Consider the following 21,038-nt stretch of genomic DNA (forward strand, 5'->3'; position numbering starts at 1 on the left):
ATATTTTGAGAATCATTTTCGTGTATCATGGAAACAGAAAATATATAACTGTTATAGCAGACTTTATAATTTCAAGCTCATCACAATTTACCATGACCTTGGAGTGTGCTTTATTGCACCTGGTCAATCAGTGGTTTCAAATCACAATAACATGTCTCTGATTACACACGGTTAAACAGCCAATTTGACACCCACTTTAGTTTCAAGGTTAATTTAAGCATAAGTATCCCACAGTACTATCAGTACTTGCCAAAGATAGTATCGAACTTTGAATGAAGCTAATATTTACCTGACTTTTCCCCACATAGGGTACCCCAACATCTCCAATGACACACAATCAACCAAGTTACCGACGGGTGTTGATCGATTTAAGGAATAGGGCCGGGGCAAAACACTGGACCTACCTGTAATGTGTTCAGGTGTCAATTAGATCCAACAGTTTAGATACTGGAACATGGTTGAGTCTGTGTTCTTTACCCTGACTACTGTCATCTTCCCGAGACAAATGAGTTAACTAACTTTAAAAGTCCAGTTTCCACCCTTGTTGAACTAGCCTGGTATTATGGAGTTACATTTTGGCTGGACTAACGAGTCCAATCAAAATCGTGCAACGAAATCGAAATCCGGTTGGTATATGTCACGCAGATTTCGATCAATTACAGGATTTGCAAAGCATGTCTTTGGATGTTTTTAATCAAGGTGCTCAAGTGTTTTGATGCACTTCACGATGTAAGACTTGTTTTATCACGATATAGATCTTGATTATCGTTCAGATCGTCTTGACTGGGGGCCGCCATTTTGTTTGAAGCAAATGCAAATGATACGAGAGGTGGAATCGGATTGGTCCATAGCAAAGGCATAGAAAGGACATAACTTGTAATAGCCACTGGTGGCCCTACGATCGAGCCCAGGAATTCCAGCCTAGTTCGGCAAAGGTGGAAACTGGACTTTCTAAGTCTGTTAACTCTCTTGCCTCGGGAAGATGACTGTTACGTGGCCACAGAACAAGTGAATGAAACTTGCAAGGGAAGCAAGTGGGCAAGCTGAGGTGAAATTGGGTTTAACATTGCGTCCAAGATTATTGCACTTATCGTATTCGACGTAATAAGCGCCCAGGGCGCTCTCAAAATTAGAAATAGGGGGCTCTTATTAGAATATTATTTTTGTGAAAGATACATTTCGTGGTTAATGCTGACAGCCTGAAATGTTTATGTACGACAGATATATTTTTCTAGAATGTAATTGCCCACAATTAAGGGTGCATATAACACACGAGTGCGTATTATACGCGAATAAATAAGACTTGTGTACATTGATAAATCGGAAGGGGAGCTAACTGGGATTGTTCACTAGCCAGTATCTTAGCAAATGTCGCCGTGTGCGCTTATTACGTCGAATACGGTATATAGCGATGTGCATGCACGTGTGTGTGTGCATGTGTGTGCGTGGGTGAGCGTGAGCATATGCGTGTGTGTGTGTGTGTGTAGGGGGGGCTGCTTGTACTAGTCCGGACATATGCCAGTTTATAGAGCTTGCCCACTGAGATACCATGCCGCAGTTTGACATGAATACGCCACTCAGACACATTATACCAGACTACAGGACCCTCTTTGAGAAGCCTCTGATTATAATATAACACAGTTAGCTTCACTCAATGGCAGCCCTCTGTGTTTCATTGTTGGAAATTATTTTTTTTATATTTGTACACATGGTGTAAATAATTATTGTTTTTCATTTCTGATTACATTTCACGGATTCTTTTCATGATTTGGCCATGTTACAAAATGAAGCTTAAAGAAACAAAATATTTTTGGACCAATCAACCACCAAGCTCCAATCAGTGTGCGATTTCTTCCATTTAATCCAGCAGTCCATTCTTCTGCAGAAGCAACACACTTTGACACATACCACACGTCTAAGAAACACTCATGCAGCCATGAAATATATACACACAGTCAGTCAGTCATCAGCAGTCACAACACATCTGTCCTAGGAGGGGCTGGATCCAAGGGACAGAACTCTAAGACTGCATCTCAACTTATCTCCCTTTGACAGGGGAAAGACGGATGGGTGAATGCTCTCTCTTGTTCACATGACGACACATTGTTCTGTCATCCCCGGCAACTTGGGGATGCCATTGTCATCAAATTCTAAACCTGGGGCCTGAAATGAAACAGTTCATTCATTATTTTCTGAAATACGGTGATAAGTCCTGAAAGTACAAAGTACTTCATTTTCATTATATCAACACTGAGAAAACTACAGTTAAACCAGTCCAAACCAAACCTCTTTATACAGACCAGATGCACAATTCCAGTTTTAAAGAGAATAGAAAATGTTCATAAAACAACAATATCAGTGAGTGAGTGAGTGAGTGAGTGAGTGAGTGAGTATGGGTGAGTGAGTCAATGAGTGAGTGAGTCACCGAGTGAGTCATTGAGTGAGTCACTGAGTGAGTCACTGAGTGAGTGAGTGAGAGTTTGAGTGAGTGAGTGAGGATGGGTGAGTGAGTCAATGAGTGAGTCAATGAGTGAGTGAGTCACCAAGTGAGTCATTGAGTGAGTCATTGAGTGAGTCACTGAGTGAGTGAGTGAGTGGGTGAGAGTTTGAGTGAGTGAGTGAGTGAGTGAATAGGTGAGTGAGTGAGTGAGTGAATAGGTGAGTGAATAGGTGAGTGAGTGAGTGAGTGAGTGAGTGAGTGAGTGAGTGAGAACTTACCATCTCTCCGACTATTTCCTTCGGGGGCTGCCCTAGCTCTTGCATCTACAACAGAAGTAAGATTGAACCAAAACTTATTGTTGAGATGTTGCATCAAAGGCAAGATATAAAATAGTTGTCTTTTACAGATTTCTCTTACCCTAAATAACATTAAAGTGAAATAAAAGTATACAAAAGCACTCTTTTCTTCATCACACTGATTAGGCTGGGATGAAATGTGGTTTAAGGCCATGTGTGGATGTGGGTGTGGCTGCTTGTAGGAGTCAATACTAATGCTGGTCCCACTTGCACCAGAACAATATTAGTTACAACAATCTTAGGCGCCTACAGTCACCTTACATTTGTTCTCTTCCACATGCAAAACAAATCTAAGCGCCATTGCAATACAGCTTGGATTTAAGACCCAGATATTCGCTAAGATCATAATCTTTAATTGTGGAGGTACAAATATCATGAACATGACTGTCTACAGTTGTCCGCAAACACACATAGCTTACTGCACATACACTAAGTGGAACCGGCTGTGACACACAACACGTACCTCCCTCCATCGCACCTTGCACAGTTTCAAAAAAAGGTCCAGGTTATTAGATTTGGTGGGTTGGTTGGTTTGTTGTTTAACGCGGCACTCAGCAATATTCCAGCTATATGACGTCGGAAGAAGGAAGAGAACTGTCAGGAGTTAGTGGTTGGTTGGGAAAAGGGAGAGAACTGTGAGGAGCTTGGAACAAGGGAGAGAACTGTGAGGAGCTAGTGGTTGGTTGGGAACAAGGGAGAGAACTGTGAGGAGCTTGTGGTTGGTTGGGAACAAGGAAGTGAACTGTGAGGAGCTTGGAACAAGGGAGAGAACTGTGAGGAGCTAGTGGTTGGTTGGGAACAAGGGAGAGAACTGTGAGGAGCTTGGAACAAGGGAGACAACTGTGAGAAGCTTGGAACAAGGGAGAGAACTGTGAGGAGCTAGTGGTTGGTTGGGAACAAGGGCGAGAACTGTGAGGAGCTAGTGGTTGGTTGGGAACAAGGAAGTGAACTGTGAGGAGCTTGGAACAAGGGAGAGAACTGTGAGGAGCTAGTGGTTGGTTGGGAAAAAGGGAGAGAACTGTGAGGAGCTAGTGGTTGGCTGGGGACAAGGGAGTGAACTGTGAGGAGCTTGGAACAAGGGAGACAACTGTGAGGAGCTAGTGGTTGGTTGGGGACAAGGGAGAGAACTGTGAGGAGCAGGTTGTTGGCTGGGAACAAGGGAGAGAACTGTGAGGAGCTAGTGGTTGGTTGGGAACAAGGAAGAGAACTGTGAGGAGCTTGGAACAAGGGAGAGAACTGTGAGGAGCTGGTTGTTGGCTTGGAACAAGGGAGAGAACTGTGAGGAGCTAGTGGTTGGTTGGGAACAAGGGAGAGAACTGTGAGGAGCTTGGAACAAGGGAGAGAACTGTGAGAAGCTTGGGACAAGGGTGAGAACTGTGAGGAGCTAGTGGTTGGTTGGGAAAAAGGGAGAGAACTGTGAGGAGCTAGTTGTTGGTTGGGAACAAGGAAGTGAACTGTGAGGAGCTTGGAACAAGGGAGAGAACTGTGAGGAGCTAGTGGTTGGTTGGGAACAAGGGAGAGAACTGTGAGGAGCTGGGAACAAGGGAGAGAACTGTGAGAAGCTTGGAACAAGGGAGAGAACTGTGAGGAGCTAGTGGTTGGTTTGGAACAAGGGCGAGAACTGTGAGGAGCTAGTGGTTGGTTGGGAACAAGGAAGTGAACTGTGAGGAGCTAGTGGTTGGCTGGGGACAAGGGAGTGAACTGTGAGGAGCTTGGAACAAGGGAGACAACTGTGAGGAGCTGGTTGTTGGCTGGGAACAAGGGAGAGAACTGTGAGGAGCTAGTGGTTGGTTGGGAACAAGGGAGAGAACTGTGAGGAGCTTGGAACAAGGGAGAGAACTGTGAGAAGCTTGGAACAAGGGCGAGAACTGTGAGGAGCTAGTGGTTGGTTGGGAAAAAGGGAGGGAACTGTGAGGAGCTAGTGGTTGGTTGGGAACAAGGGAGAGAACTGTGAGGAGCTTGGAACAAGGGAGAGAACTGTGAGAAGCTTGGAACGAGGGAGAGAACTGTGAGGAGCTAGTGGTTGGTTGGGAAAAAGGGAGAGAACTGTGAGGAGCTTGTGGTTGGTTGGGAACAAGGAAGTGAACTGTGAGGAGCTTGGAACAAGGGAGAGAACTGTGAGGAGCTAGTGGTTGGTTGGGAACAAGGGAGAGAACTGTGAGGAGCTTGGAACAAGGGAGACAACTGTGAGAAGCTTGGAACAAGGGAGAGAACTGTGAGGAGCTAGTGGTTGGTTGGGAACAAGGGCGAGAACTGTGAGGAGCTAGTGGTTGGTTGGGAACAAGGAAGTGAACTGTGAGGAGCTTGGAACAAGGGAGAGAACTGTGAGGAGCTAGTGGTTGGTTGGGAAAAAGGGAGAGAACTGTGAGGAGCTAGTGGTTGGCTGGGGACAAGGGAGTGAACTGTGAGGAGCTTGGAACAAGGGAGACAACTGTGAGGAGCTAGTGGTTGGTTGGGGACAAGGGAGAGAACTGTGAGGAGCAGGTTGTTGGCTGGGAACAAGGGAGAGAACTGTGAGGAGCTAGTGGTTGGTTGGGAACAAGGAAGAGAACTGTGAGGAGCTTGGAACAAGGGAGAGAACTGTGAGGAGCTGGTTGTTGGCTTGGAACAAGGGAGAGAACTGTGAGGAGCTAGTGGTTGGTTGGGAACAAGGGAGAGAACTGTGAGGAGCTTGGAACAAGGGAGAGAACTGTGAGAAGCTTGGAACAAGGGTGAGAACTGTGAGGAGCTAGTGGTTGGTTGGGAAAAAGGGAGAGAACTGTGAGGAGCTAGTTGTTGGTTGGGAACAAGGAAGTGAACTGTGAGGAGCTTGGAACAAGGGAGAGAACTGTGAGGAGCTAGTGGTTGGTTGGGAACAAGGGAGAGAACTGTGAGGAGCTTGGAACAAGGGAGAGAACTGTGAGAAGCTTGGAACAAGGGAGAGAACTGTGAGGAGCTAGTGGTTGGTTTGGAACAAGGGCGAGAACTGTGAGGAGCTAGTGGTTGGTTGGGAACAAGGAAGTGAACTGTGAGGAGCTAGTGGTTGGCTGGGGACAAGGGAGAGAACTGTGAGGAGCTTGGAACAAGGGAGAGAACTGTGAGGAGCTAGTGGTTGGCTGGGAACAAGGGAGAGAACTGTGAGGAGCTTGGAACAAGGGAGAGAACTGTGAGGAGCTAGTGGTTGGTTTGAACAAGGGAGAGAACTGTGAGGAGCTTGGAACAAGGGAGAGAACTGTGAGGAGCTAGTGGTTGGCTGGGAACAAGGGAGAGAACTGTAAGGAGCTAGTGGTTGGCTGGGAACAAGGGAGAGAACTGTGAGGAGCTAGTGGTTGGCTGGGAACAAGGGAGAGAACTGTGAGGAGCTTGGAACGAGAACTGTGAGGAGCTTGGAACAAGGGAGAGAACTGTGAGGAGCTGGGAACAAGGGAGAGAACTGTGAGGAGCTAGTGGTTGGCTGGGAACAAGGGAGAGAACTACGAGGAGCTTGGAACAAGGGAGAGAACTGTGAGGAGCTGGGAACAAGGGAGAGAACTATGAGGAGCTAGTGGTTGGCTGGGAACAAGGGAGAGAACTACGAGGAGCTGGGAACAAGGGAGAGAACTGTGAGGAGCTGGGAACAAGGGAGAGAACTGTGAGGAGCTAGTGGTTGGCTGGGAACAAGGGAGAGAACTACGAGGAGCTGGGAACAAGGGAGAGAACTGTGAGGAGCTGGGAACAAGGGAGAGAACTGTGAGGAGCTAGTGGTTGGCTGGGAACAAGGGAGAGAACTATGAGGAGCTGGGAACAAGGGAGAGAACTGTGAGGAGCTGGGAACAAGGGAGAGAACTGTGAGGAGCTGGGAACAAGGGAGAGAGCTAGTGGTTGGCTGGGAACAAGGGAGAGAACTGTGAGGAGCCTGCCACCCACCTGCTGCATGAGTTCCATGAGTTTTTCGAAGCGCTGGGACTTTGTCTCCTCCGTATCGGTCGGGGTCTCCGCCTCAAACTCCACACAGATGCTGGAGATGAGCTGGTGCTGGCGGCGGTACGTGTCCAGCGACGAGGCCGACTCTGTGTCCTTGTGCTCCTCCAGCCACTTGGGGTACTACACAACCAGAACAATGGTGTGCAGAAGCCATGTCAAGTGTGTTATGTGTTAAGTGTTTGTTTGTTGTTTAACCCCTGCACTCACTATCCAGCTGTATGACAGTGATCTGTAAATAACCGAGTCTGGAGATCATGAGCATCGAGCCAAACAACTGGGATACGATGACGTGCATCAACCAAGTCAGCGAGCCTGACCACCCGATATTGTTAGTCGTCCCTTACAACAAGCATGGGTTGCTGAAGGCCAAGTCTAACACAGATCTTAAGGGGCGATGGGTTGATATAGAAATTCTAAGCAGATCTTCAAAAGACTAAATTACCCTATTCAACAAAATATTGTGCTATCACAGCTCCCTTGGGAGTCCACAACCATAGGTACCTTCCAGGAAATATCATCATCATCATCATCATCATCATCATCATCATCATCATCTACGTCATCCCATTGTACCAGTCCACGATGGAGCATAATCGTCTACAGAGTTACAATGTGTTATCAAGACACTAAACAACAAACCAGATACTGTTACCATGACTTTCCTTTCTTAAAGACCTCATTTCTGAGGGGACACTGTTGGCCAAGTCTTCTGAGGCACCGAAGTTCACTATGCAGAGTTATGTCCCTTGTGCATGCCAGAAACCTATGATCGTGGGTTCGAATCCCGGTTGGACATGATAATGTTTCTAGGCTTGTCAGCACCATTTCATAAAATTGGTCTGAGACTTGCATCACTTCAGGCTTTCCTCCCACACCAAGCTGACATGCCGTGATATAACTGGAATACTGTTCAAAGCAGCGTTAAATCCAACTCACTCACTCACTCCTCCCACATCAAGCTGACATGCCGTGATATAACAGAAATATTGTTCAAAGCAGCGTTAAACCCAACTAACTTACTCCTCCCGCATCAAGCTGACACGACGTGATATTACTGAAATACTGTTCAAAGCAGCATTAAACCCAACTCAATCACTCACTCCTCCCACATCAAGCTGACACACCGTGATATAACAAAAATACTGTTCAAAGCAGCGTTAAACCCAACTCACTCACTCACTCACTCACTCACTCCTCCCACATCAAGCTGACATGCCGTGATATAACTGAAATATTGTTCAAAGTGGGCGTTAAACCCAACTCACTCACTCACTCCTCCCACATCAAGCCGACACGCCGTGATATAACAGAAATACTGTTCAAAGCAGCATTAAACCCAACTCACTCACTCCTCCCACATCAAGCTGACACGCCGTGATATAACAGAAATACTGTTTGAAGCAGCGTTAAACCCAACTCACTCACTCACTCCTCCCACATCAAGCTGACATGCCGTGATATATCAGAAATACTGTTCAAAGCAGCGTTAAACCCAACTTAATCACTCACGCCTCCCACATCAAGCTGACACGCTGTGATATAACAGAAATACTGTTCAGAGCAGAGTTAAACCCAACTCACTCACTCACTCACTCCTCCCACATCAAGCTGACACACCGTGATATAACAGAAATACTGTTCAAAGCAGCTTTAAACCCAACTCACTCACTCACTCACTCCTCCCACATCAAGCTGACACGCTGTGATATAACAGAAATACTGTTCAAAGCAGCATTAAACCCAACTCACTCACTCACTCCTCCCACATCAAGCTGACACACCGTGATATAACAGAAATACTGTTCAAAGCAGCTTTAAACCCAACTCACTCACTCACTCACTCCTCCCACATCAAGCTGACACGCCGTGATATAACAGAAATACTGTTCAAAGTGGGCGTTAAACCCAACTCACTCACTCCTCCAACATCAAGCTGACACGCCGTGATATAACTGAAATACTGTTCAAAGCAGAGTTAAACCCAACTCACTCACTCACTCACTCCCCCATTAAGCTGACAAGCCGTGGTACAACTGGAATACTGTTCAAAGCAGAGTTAAACCCAACTCACTCACTCACTCCTCCCACATCAAGCTGACACGCCGTGATATAACTGAAATACTGTTCGAAGGATTATTAAACCCAACTCACTCACTCCTCCCACATCAAGCTGACACCCAGTGATATAACTGAAATACTGTTCAAAGTGGGCGTTAAACCCAACTCACTCACTCCTCCCACATCAAGCTGACACCCAGTGATATAACTGAAATACTGTTCAAAGTGGGCGTTAAACCCAACTCACTCACTCCTCCCACATCAAGCTGACACGCCGTGATATAACTGAAATACTGTTCAAAGTGGGCGTTAAACCCAACTCACTCACTCCTCCCACATCAAGCTGACACCCAGTGATATAACTGAAATACTGTTCAAAGTGGGCGTTAAACCCAACTCACTCACTCACTCCTCCCACATCAAGCTGACACGCCGTGATAAAACAGAAATATTGTTCAAAGCAACGTTAAACCCAACTCACTCACTCACTCCAATTTCTGCAGTGACAAAGTTTTACTTGCTAAATGTTACAGGGTGGTTGTATGTGTAGTATGAACTGTTTGTCAGTTATATTCGGGCGTGTCAGCTTGATTCGTGAGGAAAGACTGAAGTCACACACCTCTTTGGGGAAACCCATGATCCTTGGTATAGTGTTGACAAACCCAAAAAAATAACCCACGAACATGTTTCTAAGGGATGGAACTCTGCACAGCAATCTGCAGTGCCTTAGACCGCTTGGCCACTCATGCCCTCCGGTTGAGAATATTTAGCTCACCTTCTCTGCTATCTCTTTGAGTGATGGGTACAGGACATCCTTGGACAGCAGCATCTTCATCATGCCGTGCATCATGGGAAACATGTCCCCGCTCGGCCCCGCCCCTCCGCCGCCGCCGCCGCCTCCTACGCCCATGTTGGTGAAGGCCTGGGACAGCTCCTCCTCCGACATTTGTTGCTGAAACATGGGTATAAACATGTGTTATAACCAGAGATATCTCCCTGAGATGTGCCATGTTGCTTTAACATGGTTATAACCAGACATATCTCCCTGAGATGTGCCATGTTGCTTTAACATGTGATATAACCAGACATTATCTCCCTGAGATCTGCCATGTTGCTTTAACATGAGTTATAACCAGACATATCTCCCTGAAATGTGCCATGTTGCTTTAACATGGTTATAACCAGACATATCTCCCTGAGATGTGCCATGTTGCTTTAACATGTGATATAACCAGACATTATCTCCCTGAGATCTGCCATGTTGCTTTAACATGTGTTATAACCAGAGATATCTCCCTGAGATGTGCCATGTTGCTTTAACATGGTTATAACCAGACATATCTCCCTGAGATGTGCCATGTTGCTTTAACATGTGATATAACCAGACATTATCTCCCTGAGATCTGCCATGTTGCTTTAACATGTGTTATAACCAGACATGTCTCCCTGAGATGTGCCATGTTGCTTTACCATGGATATAAACATGTGTTATAACCAGACATATCTCCCTGAGATGTGCCATGTTGCTGTAAAACGTGCTATAAACATGTGTTATAACCAGACATATCTCCCTGAGATGTGCCATGTTGCTGTAAAACGTGTTATAAACATGTGTTATAACCAGAGATATCTCCCTGAGATGTGCCATGTTGCTTTACCATGGATATAAACATGTGTTATAACCAGAGATATCTCCCTGAGATGTGCCAGGTTGCTTTACCATGGATATAAACGTGTTATAACCAGAGATATCTCCCTGAGATGTGCCATGTTGCTTAGCCATGGTTATAAACACATGTTATAACCAGACATATCTCCCTGAGATGTGCCATGTTGCTGTAACACGTGTTATAAACATGTGTTATAACCAGACATATCTCCCTGAGATCTGCCATGTTGCTTTAACATGGTTATAAACATGTGTTATAACAAGACATATCTCCCTCAGATCTGCCATGTTGCTGTAACACGTGTTATAAACATGTGTTATAACCAGACATATCTTCCTGAGATGTGCCATGTTGCTTTAACATGGTTATAAACATGTGTTATAACCAGACATATCTCCCTGAGATCTGCCATGTTGCTTTACCATGGTTAAAAACATGTGTTATAAACATGTGTTATAACCAGACATATCTCCCTGAGATGTTCCATGTTGCTGTAACACGTGTTATAAACATGTGTTATAACCAGACATATCTTCCTGAGATGTGCCATGTTGCTTTAACATGGTTATAAACATGTGTTATTACCAGACATATCTCCCTGAGATCTGCCATGTTGCTTTAACATGGTTATAAACATGTGTTATAAACATGTGTTATAACCAGACATATCTTCCTGAGACGTGCCCTGTGGCTGTAAAACGTGTTATAAACATGTGTTATAACCAGACATATCTCCCTGAGATCTGCCATGTGCTTTAACATGGTTATAAACATGTGTTATAAACATGTGTTATAACCAGACATATCTCCCTGAGATGTGCCCTGTGGCTGTAAAACGTGTTATAAACATGTGTTATAACCAGACATATCTCCCTGAGATGTGCCATGTTGCTTTACCATGGATATAAACACGTGTTTTAAACAGACACATCTCCTGAGATGTGCCATGTTGCTTTACCATGGATATAAACATGTGTTATAACCAGACATATCTCCCTGAGATGTGGCATGTTGCTTTACCATGGATATAAACACGTGTTTTAAACAGACACATCTCCTGAGATGTGCCATGTTGCTTTACCATGGATATAAACATGTGTTATAACCAGACATATCTCCCTGAGATGTGCCACGTTGCTGTAAATGGTTATAAACATGTGTTATGCCTGTCCATGGGTCTTGGCAAACCAACCTCCCCCACATCCCTACACACCTGCAGAGTCTCTGCGTTCTCAGCCATCCCCGTCAGCGTCTGTCCGAGGGTCTTGGCAAACTCCTGCTGGGCCTCCACAGAATCCCCTGAAACAGTTCCACCATTGCTTGCATCATCCAGCCTCGGTTTATCACAGTGAACAACACCTCTACTAGCCCATGGAGCATTGAATGTGGGAGGTAGCAAGGACAAAACTTGTAAAATAGGGTTATTGTTAACAAACTCGACCTGAAATCCTCTATTTCCGAACACATCCTGAAGAACCAAAACCATTTCATCATGTGGGAAACCACCAAAGTCCTGTCTACCAACAACAACTAGCGACAAAGGAAACTACAAGAAGCAATTGACATCAGGAGACACCAGCCAGCCATGAACCGTAACTAGGGAAGCTATCTGCCTTGTGCTTGGGACTTATTGCTTTGATCTTTGTCGGTGCTAATTACCTAGCTGGCTTCAATTTGTCCATTGCTATGTCCATTCTTTCATCTATCAGTGCTAAATACCCCCAGCCTCCTGTTTGCCCAGTGTCCATTACCTATTACTTAGCTATGATAACTTAAGTACTGGCTTCCATACCATAAGGGCTTATTACTGTAAAGTGTTGGCTTCCATTGTCTATTGCTAATCACCTATCAGCGCCAATCATATGTTGGCTTCCCTTGTTAGTTTCTGCCCATTGAGGGGGCACGAGTGACCCAGTCGTCGAAGGCGCCGCGATTCGCTGTGCAGAGTTGCGTCCCTTCGGCACGCCAAAAACCTATGATTGTGTGTTCAAATCCCGGTTCGCCCTGATTATGTTTCTAGGTTTGTCAGCACCATACCCATGTTCGTTGGTTTCACCGAAGTGGTAAACATCTGAGACTTGCATCACTTCGGGCTTTCCTCCCACATTAAGCTGACACGCAACGATATAACTGTAATACTGTTAAAAGTGGCGTTAAACCCAACTCACTCACTTACTCACTTCTACCCTTTGTTCGTTTCCACCTATCTTATTAATTTTGTTGTCCTTACATGTACATACATATGCTCTCTGCCTCATGGCATTCTCTGAAACGTTGTGTTCCTCATAATAAAGAAGTTGACATCCATATATTCTCTTCCTTAGAGGAGCTTGGTTGTGAACTGACCTGCACTGCCTGCGGCATCGGCCAGCTTCTCAATCTGCTGCATCATATTGGGGTCCTGGGACATGAATGCCTTCATCGCCTCCTCAAACTGGCTGGCCATCTCGTCTGCGACCTCCTCCGAGATGGGGTCATCTGGGCCTTGTACTCCACCAAACATGCTGGCTATGTCAGCCTTCACAAAACCAAGCAAATAAATTATACATTGCAAGTTACATGTAACAGCGGTAGAAACTAACATTTTTGGTCCACTAGTTCTTATGATGATAATATATAGCAAAACCCTTAAAAATGGCAATTTTCTACTAGTCCTTATGATACCTTAACTATTGGACAGTCTCTGGGCAGATGCGCTATCCACTACACCACAGAGACAGCCTCTGGGCAGATGCGCTATCCACTACATCACAGAGACCTCCAGGCAGATGCTCTATCCACTACACCACGGAGACAGCCTCCTGGCAGATGCGCTATCCACTACATCACAGAGACAGTCTCTGGGCAGATGCGCTATCCACTACACCACAGAGACAGCCTCCAGGCAGATGCGCTATCCGCTACACCACAGAGACAGCCTCTGGGCAGATGCGCTATCCACTACGCCACGGAGACGGCCTCCAGGCAGATGCGCTATCCACTTCACCACAGAGACAGTCTCCAGGCAGATGCGCTATCCACTTCACCACAGAGACAGTCTCCAGGCAGATGCGCTATCCACTACACCACAGAGACAGCCTCCAGGCAGATGCGCTATCCACTACACCACAGAGACAGTCTCTGGGCAGATGCGCTATCCACTACACCACGGAGACAGCCTCCAGGCAGATGCTCTATCTACTACACCACAGAGACAGTCTCTGGGCAGATGCTCTATCCACTACGCCACAGAGACAGCCTCTGGGCAGATGCGCTATCCACTACACCACAGAGACAGCCTCCAGGCAGATGCGCTATCCACTACACCACAGAGACAGCCTCTGGGCAGATGCGCTATCCACTACACCACAGAGACAGTCTCTGGGCAGATGCGCTATCCACTACGCCACAGAGACAGCCTCTGGGCAGATGCGCTATCCACTACACCACAGAGACAGCCTCCAGGCAGATGCGCTATCCACTACACCACAGAGACAGCCTCCAGGCAGATGCGCTATCCACTACACCACAGAGACAGTCTCCAGGCAGATGCGCTATCCACTACACCACAGAGACAGTCTCCAGGCAGATGGGCTATCCACTACACCACAGAGACAGCCTCCAGACAGATGCGCTATCCACTACACCACAGAGACAGCCTCCAGGCAGATGCTCTACAGAGACAGCCTCTGGGCAGATGCGCTATCCACTACACCACGGAGACAGCCTCTGGGCAGATGCGCTATCCACTACACCACAGAGACAGCCTCTGGGCAGATGCTTTATCCACTACACGACGGAGACGGCCTCCAGGCAGATGCTCTATCCACTACACCACAGAGACAGCCTCCAGGCAGATGCGCTATCCACTACACCACAGAGACAGCCTCTGGGCAGATGCGCTATCCACTACACCACAGAGACAGCCCCAGGCAGATGCGCTATCCACTACACCACAGAGACAGTCTCCAGGCAGATGCTCTATCCACTACACCACAGAGACAGCCTCCAGGCAGATGCTCTATCCACTACACCACAGAGACAGCCTCTGGGCAGATGCTTTATGCACTACACGACGGAGACGGCCTCCAGGCAGATGCTCTATCAACAATGCCACGAAGACAGTCTCTGGGCAGATGCGCTATCCACTACACCACAGAGACAGCCTCTGGGCAGATGCGCTATCCACTACACCACGGAGACCTCCAGGCAGATGCGCTATCCACTACACCACAGAGACAGCCTCCAGGCAGATGCTCTATCCACTACACCACGGAGACCTCCAGGCAGATGCTCTTTCCACAACATCACAGAGACAGTCTCCCTGAGGAGCTACCGATACTCACTGGGCTGGGCATGGCTGCTGCCCCTGCTACAGGTGCTGGTCCTGAGGTGTCGACATCACTGCCGTCCAACACCTGCCCGACACCTGGCTGGTCTGTCCTGGGCTTGTCAAAGTCTTCCAAGGCACCTGCAGGTGACAAACACAATTCAGTCATGATTCAATCTACAGCTGCAACGAACCATACCAAAAATAATTCTAAAAATAATAAAAATAAGCAATGGTTCTTAATACTAATAATAAACTAACAGTCACTTAAGAGTTTTTGATTTTCTAGAATTACATGAATTTATCATGATTTGAAATCTAAAAAATCTTAATTTGTTTTTTATTAAATTTCTAATACTTTCACTTGGTGTTTGGTGAAATATGTATAAAACTAATGAATGACTTCTATTTTTCACAAATATATTACATGAATGATTTCAATGATTTTCATCCAAGGGTTCTCACCTAGGATTCCTAACTATGTGCCCATGGTAGGCAAATTGGGAATAAGGCATTATTTTGTTTAAAATTGAGATTATTTTATAGTTCTTATTTTTCCAAACATGCCAATTTCTGAGATATTTTAACACTGCATTCAGTGCAATATTGTAAAACTAAGCATAAAAGCCTCTTCCTGTTTGTAGGTCCTGTTATCACTGATATACATAATGTTCCCCTACTAAGCCTTACAATTAGTCATAACTATATTAGACCCATAAAGATACTGGTTAGAATAGGTCTTCAGCAACCCATGCTTGTCGTAAAAGGCGACTATGCTTGTCGTAAGAGGAGACTAACAGGATCGGGCGGTCAGGCTTGCTGACTTGGTTGATGCATGTCATCGTATCCCAAATGTGTAGATCGATCTTGATGTCAACCACTGGAATGTCTGGTCCAGACCCGATTATTTACAGACAGCCGTCACATAGCTGGAATATTGCTGAGTGTGGCGTTTAACAACAAACAAACTATTACTATATTAACATGAACAAGGAATTTCTTAATTCCAATGTGGGAATTTGTACTGACATTTACTGAAGATTTGTGGATGAACATCAGCCTCTAAACAGGTCTACAAAACTGCCTGCACGGATGAGTAACATAATACTTGCCAGCTTGATTAGTGAGTGAGTGAGTGAGTTTGGTTTAACGCCGTTTTTAACACTATTCCAGTTATATCACGGCGTGTCAGCTTAATGTGGGAGGAAAGCCCGAAGTGATGCAGGTCTCAGACGTTTACCACTTCAGTGAAACCCACGAGCACGGGTATGGTGCTGACAAACCTAGAAACATAATCGGGGTGAACCGGGTTTCGAACCCACGATCATAGGTTTCTGGCGTGCCCAAGGGTTGGTTGGTTGGTTGGTTGGTTGGTTTGTTGTTTAATGCCGCACTCAGCAATATTCCAGCTATATGACGGCGGTCTGTAAATAATCGTGTCTGGACCAGACAGTCCAGTGATTAATATCATGAACATCGATCCACGCAACTGGGATCGATGACATGCATCAACCAAGTCAGCAAGCCTGGCATGCCCAAGGGACGCAACTCAGCACAGCAAATTGCGGTGCCTTAGACGGCTGGGCCATCCGTGCCACCGCCAGCTTGATTAGATTAGAAGCCAGTGTTATCAAAGCCTGGATTACAATATAGATATGGATTGGTCGAAATGAAGTCAGTCACTCTCCTCTGTCTAGTACCAATGTCACATCGTCACATCTTAAACAGTCCATTCATGTGTTTTTGATGTGTTTTTGATGTGTTTCAGTTTGGACAAGTCTACACAATTAGATAAACATAACTTTCAGTGAGAAAATATCCTGAAACATGAAAAACTATTTCCATTTGCCTATTTATCCTCCAAGTGTTGTCATCGAAGCAGCCTAGTGGTTAAAGCGTTCGCTCGTCACGCCGAAGACCCGGGTTCGATTCCCGACATGGGTACAATGTGTGAAGCCGCCGTGATATTGCTGGAATATTGTTAAAAGCGGCGTAAAACCGTACTCACTCACTCACTCACTCATCGAAGCACTTCAGAGAACTAGGAACAATCCAACGATTGATAGTTTAAGCAACCTCCCACTAGCTGTGTCCGGGTACAGTGAGTGAGTGAGTTGGGTTTAACGCCGCTTTTAACAGTATTCCAGTTATATCACGGCGTGTTAGCTTAATGTGGGAGGAAAGCCCGAAGTGATGCAGGTCTAAGACGTTTACCACTTCGGTGAAACCCACGAGCACGGGTATGGTGCTGACAAACCTAGAAACATAATCGGGGCGAACCGGGATTCGAACCCCCAATCATAGGTTTATGGCGTGTCCAAGGGATGCAACTCTGCACAGCGAATCGCGGCGCCTTAGACGACTGGGCCACCCCGTGCCCCCCCCGGGTACAGTGAGATGCAGTGAACCAGGACACCAAGCCTGACCAACTGATCCATTCATTGCTTCATTTGTGTACACAATATTTTCCCCCAAGAGTCTATCACAGGGGCGGTCGGGTAGCCTTGTGGTTTAAGCGTTGGCTCGTCATGCTGAAGACCCGGGTTGGATTCCTGACATGGGTACAATGTGTGAAGCCCATTTCTGGTGTGCCCCGCCTTGATATTGCTGGATTATTGCTAAAAGCAGCGTAAAACCATACTCACTATTGTTCACATAGCAACACATCATTATGGCAGTGCATTATGTATTGTGATAAATTGAAAACGATGTCACCATGTGATGTCACACACATTTTCACTCATAGTTCCAAAAATAAGTTGAATACTCGTTATAGGGTTTTCAGACACTTTCACAAAACATTCGGTTTTCTCTGCAATGACATGAATAACTTAAAAACATCTCATTCACTTACAAAAGACAACTTTCTCTTATTAACAAGCTATCATCTGAGTATTTACAATGTCTGTTTGATGATATACACCCCCGTTATAGCGGGTATAATCACAATTAACATGACTGTCTGAAAACCTATAACCTTTGACGACAATCTCAATAAAATATAGGAGAAAGGAAGGAATGTTATAACTGTCCACTATTAGCAACAAATATCATTGCTTGTAAGTCAGTTTCATAGCAACTATCATCAGTTTAATTACATTTTTTTCTATAGGCCTGTAGATCCAGCTTATATAGGTAAAAAAATATATCAAGTAGGTCTTAGTTATTAGATCTATTATGATATCTGTTTCGAATTCCACAGATTTCATGGATTGAGTTTTGAGGCCGTTCACACATGTTGGCGTCTTGACAACAACCCTTTGTCCCATGTTGAAAAAACAGCAGAAAATAAGATGCAAAAAATCTGAAAAGTCGTATGAAACATCAATTTTATATTTATCATAATAACACACACTAAACACCTAATGTTAATTCTGCAAATCATGGCAATTCTCGAAATTCTTCGCATCGCGTAATTACAGGCACAATTTTGTGTATAATCAGATAAATACGGTTTACTCTCACGTGACACTCACTGTCTAGGAGATCATTTAGTTCACTGTCTTCGTCGGGTTTTGTTTCAGATGACGATTGTTTATTTTCGGTCTCTTTAGCATTGTTTTCATCCCCTGAAGGAGTCACGTTTTCGCCCTTGTCCGCCATGACAGTTTCAGTGCCACCTAGCGGGCCGCTTCCAACACGCGAAACGCCTTTACGCGAATAAGAGCCACACTTGCAAAAGCATATCTAGATCTACTACCACGAACATAAACTGTCTGTAGTATCTTGTCATTTAGCAGCATACCGTATTCAACGTAATAAGCGCCCACGGCGATATTTGCTAATATATTGGCTAGTGAACAATCCTAGTTAAATTAGCACCCCTTCAGAAAGATCAATGTACACAAGACTTTTTTATTCGTGTATAAAACGCACTCATGTGTTATATATGCACCCTTAATTATGGGCAGTCAAGTTCAGGAAGAATATGTCTGGCGTATATAAACATTTCAGGCTGTCAGCATAAACCCCGAAATTTACCATCTTTCAACTCTGGGTTTTTTTTCACCAAAAAACTGTGTGACGTCACCAGTTCTAGCCTAGAATGTTTGTGTGACGTGATCAATTCTAGCTTAGAATGATTGTGTGACGTCACCAGTTCTAGCTTAGAATGACTGTGCGACGTGACCAGTTCTAGCCTAGAATGATTGTGTGACATGATCAATTCTAGCCTAGAATGATTGTGTGACGTCACCAGTTCTAGCTTAGAATGACTGTGTGACGTCACCAGTTCTAGCCTGGAATGATTGCGTGACATGATCAATTCTAGCCTAGAATGATTGTGTGACGTCACCAGTTCTAGCCTAGAATGATTGTGTGATGTGACCAGTTCTAGCCTAGAATGATTGTGTGACGTGATCAATTCTAGCCTGGAATGATTGCGTGATGTGATCAAATCTAGCCTGGAATGATTGCGTGACGTGATCAATTCTAGCCTAGAATGTTTGTGTGACGTGATCAGTTCTAGCCTGGAATAATTGCGTGACGTGATCAATTCTAGCCTAGAATGATTGTGTGACGTCACCAGTTCTAGCTTAGAATGACTGTGCGACGTGACCAGTTCTAGCCTAGAATGTCTGTGTGACGTGACCAGTTCTAGCCTAGAATGATTGTGTGACGTGATCAGTTCTAGCCTGGAATGATTGCGTGACATGATCAATTCTAGCCTAGAATGATTGTGTGACATGATCAATTCTAGCCTAGAATGATTGTGTGACGTCACCAGTTCTAGCCTAGAATGATTGTGTGACGTGATCAATTCTAGCCTGGAATGATTGCGTGATGTGATCAATTCTAGCCTGGAATGATTGCGTGACGTGATCAATTCTAGCCTAGAATGTTTGTGTGACACGATCAGTTCTAGCCTGGAATGATTGCGTGACGTGATCAATTCTAGCCTAGAATGATTGCGTGACGTCACCAGTTCAAGCCTAGAATGATTGTGTGACGTGATCAATTCTAGCCTGGAATGATTGCGTGACGTGATAAAATTCTAGCCTAGAATGTTTGTGTGACGTGATCAGTTCTAGCCTGGAATGATTGCGTGACGTGATCAATTCTAGCCTAGAATGATTGCGTGACGTCATCAGTTCTAGCCTAGAATGATTGTGTGACGTGATCAATTCTAGCCTGGAATGATTGTGCGACGTGATCATTTCTTGCCTAGAATGATTGTGCGACGTGATCATTTCTACCCTAGAAAGTGTGTCTGACGAGCATGCAGGTTACATATGACTGATACAGTGCCAGTTACAAAAGTTCCTCTGATGAACAAAACACGTGCACGTTCAACGTGTTGTTTATTTTCCCTGATAGGCATTTAGAAGTTGGAGTAATTAAGGATAAGAATTTATGGATGAACAACTTCTTTATTACAATTAAGAGCGACGTTTCGGTGTAGGTTCTAACACCGTTATCAAGCAAGTGATTTACAGAGTGTAGTAAGCAAGTATATATACAAGTAGGAGGCAATGTCTACACAGTAGAGTAGATATTGTTATACTGGGGTAGAGAAGCCTGTTATGTACACACAAGGGTAGTGATGACAATCATCGGTGAAGTCAGTGCCATGAAACAAAGGATGAAGCCAGTAATGTAAACAACGGGATTATGGCTGATTGGGGTCTTTGATGAGTTGATGGTACGCCGGGGGTATGTAATAGCCTTGGTCACGGTGTTTGTAGTAGTTATGTATTATATTAGCATATCAGCCTAACTGATCACATACTTATCATATTTCTTTCCAACTAGGTGCTCCCAGTAGATTAGGTTCCTACAGCTCTATCATACTGTCACTAAGCTCTCTTATCCCATTCTACCACCTTTACTATATTTCTTTCTTCTTTATACCCCCTCATTTACAGTTTTTTAGGATCTACACCGAAACGTCGCACCAATTGTAATAAAGAAGTTGTTCATCCATAGAACTCGTCTTACTTCAATATAAGTTGTTCATATTGTGTGGTTATTGATTTCACAATTTAGGTATGTACGTACCGATTTCTGTGTTAACCTTCGCGTTTCAGCCTGGGAATCAATTGAACAGCCCTTCGAGCCACTCGCGTCACGAATTAGCCATTTAGGATCATATATATTTTTATTACCAACGAGGGCGAACATATCGGGGTACATAATAAACATGTGTGCCGTAGGGTCATATCACGTCATATCACGAGAATGACCTCACACCAGAAACGACGTCATAGCTGAAGATATAATATCCTCTTTTTATTACCAACAGAGTTAGAAATAGCAGTGTTCAT

The 21,038-nt window shown here is 45.0% G+C and overlaps 1 protein-coding gene across 1 annotated transcript; it reads right to left on the reverse strand.

Moving 5' to 3' along the window:
• Positions 1-1,772: 1,772 nt before the first annotated feature.
• On the reverse strand, positions 1,773-18,389 carry LOC124148326 (peroxisomal biogenesis factor 19-like). Its single transcript, XM_048380995.1, has 8 exons — positions 18,252-18,389; positions 14,792-14,916; positions 12,813-12,984; positions 11,680-11,765; positions 9,572-9,748; positions 6,682-6,858; positions 2,719-2,763; positions 1,773-2,163 (listed from the first exon to the last, which is right to left on the reverse strand). Exons 1-8 carry the CDS (start codon positions 18,376-18,378, stop codon positions 2,089-2,091), a joined length of 984 nt encoding a protein of 327 aa, XP_048236952.1. The 5' UTR covers positions 18,379-18,389; the 3' UTR covers positions 1,773-2,088.
• Positions 18,390-21,038: the final 2,649 nt, after the last annotated feature.

Source organism: Haliotis rufescens, unplaced genomic scaffold, assembly GCF_023055435.1.
Source record: "Haliotis rufescens isolate VD_foot unplaced genomic scaffold, xgHalRufe1.0.p SCAF_34, whole genome shotgun sequence".
NCBI lineage: Eukaryota > Metazoa > Mollusca > Gastropoda > Lepetellida > Haliotidae > Haliotis > Haliotis rufescens.